The sequence below is a fragment of the Myzus persicae genome, unplaced genomic scaffold (genome assembly GCF_001856785.1).
Source record: "Myzus persicae strain clone G006 unplaced genomic scaffold, MPER_G0061.0, whole genome shotgun sequence".
NCBI classification, from domain to species: domain Eukaryota; kingdom Metazoa; phylum Arthropoda; class Insecta; order Hemiptera; family Aphididae; genus Myzus; species Myzus persicae.
In genome coordinates, this window is record NW_019104433.1 from 592,756 (window position 1) to 597,504 (window position 4,749).

Sequence of the window (4,749 nt, forward strand, 5' to 3'; positions counted from 1 at the left end):
GTTAGAAATCAACAGGAAGTGTATAATAATATGTAGCAGGCTGTTCTCAATATTGCAGAATGATAACTGATTGTAATTAATTGTGTTGACGTCGAATTGACCTTCAAACATAATATTATTTCAAATATGGCTAACTAATACTTATACTCTGGAACAGTTAACAGAGATTCAAAATTCTGTATTATTGGTGATGATTTTTTTCGATCTCGATATTACATTTTAGTGTGACCATGATTATCATGTGTTCTATCTTCTATGTGACTTAGCTAACATTAAAAATAATTACAGTATATTTTTATTTTACCCTTTGGAGTCTGAGATAAATTAATGGAAAAAACCTGGGATTTATGATACTTGTGTTACCAAGGTTTTCTCCATAGACTTATGATAAATTACACAACAAATAATAGTATAGAAATGAAACTTGATCATAATTCTACATAATTTACTATTTTTTAATGCCTCTCCACTATTTCAATACGAACTTGATAAAGTAATAGACCTTTTAATTTAATACGAACATAGTTAAATATTTAACACTGATACTTAAGGTTATTATTTTCCTTAGAATTATTTAACTGTCGTAAAAATTTGTGAAAATGAGTCTTGAAATTATTATTTATTTTTGAAATGTTTAGGTTGCTACGAATATAACTTATCAAGAACCTTGTAGCAGCTGTAGGTATACATATATTCAAACTTCTTAGCTATACAAATTGAATTTCTGAACAAATAATGTATGAGGAATGTTGTATTATATTTTCAAGCTATTCTGCTCACAGACAAAAATGTAAGCATACGTAAATCGAAAAGAAAATTTAAAAATGTCGAACATTTCAAATGTCTATAGACAATATGAAAAGCACAGAAATAACCTAAATATTTTGAAGTTTATATCAGATCAAGAAAACGCTGATTTAAATATTTTGTGAAAAAACCCCCAAAGTTATTCATTTTTGAATCACAACAAATAAAAAAGATTAACTTTGTCGGAACTGATTGATTTTGTATGAAAGTTACCGCTTTTCCTTGATTTTTTTCTCAATTATTTAAAAAAGTTTGCACCTACTGGGAATATCTTACTTTTGATCACCACTGTAAAGTACCAACTAGATATTTTAGTTTGCTTCCAGGAATTTAATCTTTTCACTGTTCTAAAACGTGAGGCCTGACACACGACCCTAGTTGTAAAACCAATAAGTCCATCGTTTAGTTCAGCATCTAAAACAAGGATTATAATCATAAACAATGGGTAACGGATTTTTCACTTGAATTATATTTAAATGTCGTTTTATTCGAAAGATAAAAAAATAAATAAACATCATCATAGGTGGATATCGGAGAGGGGGGTAAGTCCTCAGAAGTCTAACAGTTATTGAGGGGCGAAGCCCAATACGATTTAGGTTCTTTTTAAAAATAGTGAAAAACCTAATATTTTCAATGGATTTCCGCGTATGCAAACCACGGGAGAGATTTCAAAAGCCGACAAGCGGTTACCAACCAAGTGAGATACTTACTGCAGGGGCGAGCTCATCACATGTTGACTTTATAAACTGGTAGTTTGTACCGACCGTGCCTAAACAACGTATTATACCGACGGCTGTTATAGGCGACCTGCGACGGCTGCACGCAATCGAAATGATACATTATTATTATATGACTTAAAAAAAAAATCAAATAATAATAATAAATAACAAAAAAGTATGGTCAGATATTATGTCTCGTTTCTTGCTTACGGCGTCGGCGAACACTGCGTAGTCGGCACAGTCATCAAAAAGTATGCAATAATAGTAATAGTAATAATAATATTATAGGCGTGTTCGACTGGTATACGTCTCATCGTATTGTATAATATTATAATACGAATATCAATAGCAATAACAATAATAATAATAATAATATTGTGATGGTAGGGGTTGCACTCGCGGAAAGTCACTCGTCGACGTATTAGCTACCTCCGCCGCCGTCCGACGACTCGTGTTCCCATGTTTGTTTATGTTTACGAGTCGGGTCGCGATCGACACACACGCGCAGTCATATCTTTCACGGTGACCGAAGCAGCCGAACAGCGCGCACGAGAGACAGAAAATAATTTTTTATAACGGGACGATTGAATATTATACGATTTCGTTGCTATTTTATAGGTACGCTGTATCGATTTTTATTTCGTCGACATCAAAATGTTATTATTGTTGGACGTGCGCACTTACATATTTCCCGTGCGATGGTCATACGCAACTGTAACTGACACGCGAGTGGTGTGAAAATCATAACATTACATTGTGTTTGTCGAAAAGATAATAATAATATTATTTATTATTATTATTATAAAATAATTCACATTTTTCCGGCGTGCGTTTGTATTCGTACTCTTGTTTTTATTTATTTTTTGCTTGATATCCGGCCTTCGTTTCCGACAAACTCCATCGCGTTCGGTCCTATAAGAGTCTATCGAGACGGCCGCTATTGGTCGCCATGGCCAGCAGCAATGTGTGTTTCGAGTGACGCCGAGGGTCCCAGAGTTCCGCGTGGCTCTTGCAAATAGATTTATTTTGATAATATTGTTATTAAAAGCATATAACAATCGTATTATTATATTGAACGTTTTCTAAACCGAGCAAAAATGATTAACTTCCTGTTGTCGTGCGACACGTACACGGTCGCGGTGACCGCGCTGCTAGTGATCGTGCTTCTGTACTGGGTGTTCGAAGTGCACTATTTCGCCCGGACCCTGTGGTGTGCGACAATGTGCCGGATCATGAAGAAGTACGTGCACATACTGGACACTACTTCGTACTCTTCGGCGTGCCTGACCACGGACGTGGACTTCCTGCTGTTCCACATGAATAACTCGAGGTACCTGCGGGAGGTGGACTTCGCCCGGACAGAGTTCTACACGCGCACCGGGCTGTGGACGGCGATCCGGGAGAAGGGCGGGCTGCCCGTACAGGGTGGCACCAGCATCCGGTACCGGAAGTTCATCCGGACGTTCAGCCTGTACAGCATATCGTCCCGGATCATTTACTGGGACCGGGACTCGATTTACATGGAGCACCGATTCGTGAGCCGGGGCGACGACTTCGTCAACGCCATCGTGCACTGCCGGCAGAGGGTGATCAACTGCGACGTCGAGGTGCTGATGGGCGAGTTGCTGGTCAAGGGCGCCAAGGAGAGGCCAGGTGACCTGGAGGAGGCGCCACGGATGAAGCCCGAATGCCCGCTGGAGATCCACCACTGGATTCAGGCGAACCTCGTGTCCAGCGCCAACCTGCGAAACGGAAACTGATCGCGCCTCCCCAACGACCCCCTCATTCCCACCCCGCCCGACTGTTCAAGTCCTCGAAGCCGATTCAGCAGTGAGCTCGCCGAGGCCTGCCGTTTCGAGACCGTCTCGAGGACGACAACGACGACGACGACGACGACGATGATTCAGAGGACGGTCTCAGATCCCGAGGAGGACGACCTTCCTCGGGAGACGTCACCGATCGGATTCCGGTAGGTTTACGCGGCTTTTTCGATTTTGGTCGCTTGTCCGCGTCGGAGCCATAGGTCTCACGGTTCCCCGGTCGTCTTTAAACCTTGATGACGGGACCATCATAATAATATATTATACCACATTTTAATTACCTATTACGTTTTTTGACTGAATTTTAACGTCACTTTACGTCGTTATGTGAACATTATTTTCTTAGGCCATGCATTTACAATCGTAACCGTTTACGTAGGACGTCGCTTTTTTAATTTATATCTTTTATTTTAATTATTTATTATTTATTTATTTGACGGGTGACTCCGCATTTCGTGTAATTCGTTTTATCCAATCGCACTCACCCGTGTTTTTGAAAATCTAATTATTGCTTAGCCCTGCTACAATTTGTCATTGTTTTGGGAACGACTTAAGTACTCGAGAGCTGATTTATGTAAATTATAATTGTTGTAACTCTATAATAATATTATGATCGATGCAATTCTAGTCATTAGTTTTTTTCATAATTTCGTTTTATACACAATACTTTTGTAACTGTAAGATAAATATGTTTTTTTTTAAACTTAGCCTGTACAAAAAATAACTTGGTTTCAATAATTATTATTTTAATATTATATTCTGTTAGAATTTTTTTTAGTGTGAAAACACGAGTACTGATGTTCTGGATCCTTGTACAATTTATTAATTTCGGGTAGGCATAGGCTAATAACTGATCTTGATTGTTTTGAATATTGTGATATTGTATATTACATAAATTTTTTTTATATCTGTATAAGTACTGTTTTTTTTTTGTGGACTCTGTGTAAAAAAGAGTGAGTCGTACGTGCTTACAACTGTTTTACTGAAGCGTAGACACGTTCGTTGTTTATTGTTTGTTAGCAACGAGCGAATTTGATAAGTGTAAGCCATTATTATAGTATAATATAACTCAAACTAAGTAAGTTTTTTTGCTCAAAATGAAGAATTTGTCATCTTTTAAATGCTAAACAATGTTTTATAACAAAAGTCCATTTACGTCAAGAGCCTGTGTATTACACTTTTATTACCATAGTAGCATAATATTGTACCTATTTTCACACGTTTAGATCGTCAATTGCTGTGGATCTGTTGTTATATGCAAATAATAATATTATTTTTATTTCCAAGGTTACTTAACGTATATTATTATAACATAATAACTATAATGGTTTTTGGTCGTGATTTTAGCTTTATACACTCCGAATTGTTCTATTCAAATAATACCAAGACGACCATTCATAGAA

The 4,749-nt window shown here is 37.5% G+C and overlaps 1 protein-coding gene across 1 annotated transcript; it reads left to right on the forward strand.

Annotated features, from left to right (window-relative positions):
- The first annotated feature begins 2,010 nt into the window (after positions 1-2,010).
- Positions 2,011-4,395, forward strand: LOC111042138 (protein THEM6-like). The gene has a single exon (XM_022326659.1). The coding sequence runs from the start codon at positions 2,624-2,626 to the stop codon at positions 3,284-3,286; it is 663 nt and encodes a 220-aa protein (XP_022182351.1). The 5' UTR covers positions 2,011-2,623; the 3' UTR covers positions 3,287-4,395.
- The last annotated feature ends 354 nt before the right edge of the window (positions 4,396-4,749 follow it).

Coding starts and splice junctions, on each gene's coding strand:
- LOC111042138 (XM_022326659.1), top strand. CDS start 2,624: ATGATTAACTTCCTGTTGTCGTGCGACACGTACACGGTCGCGGTGACC.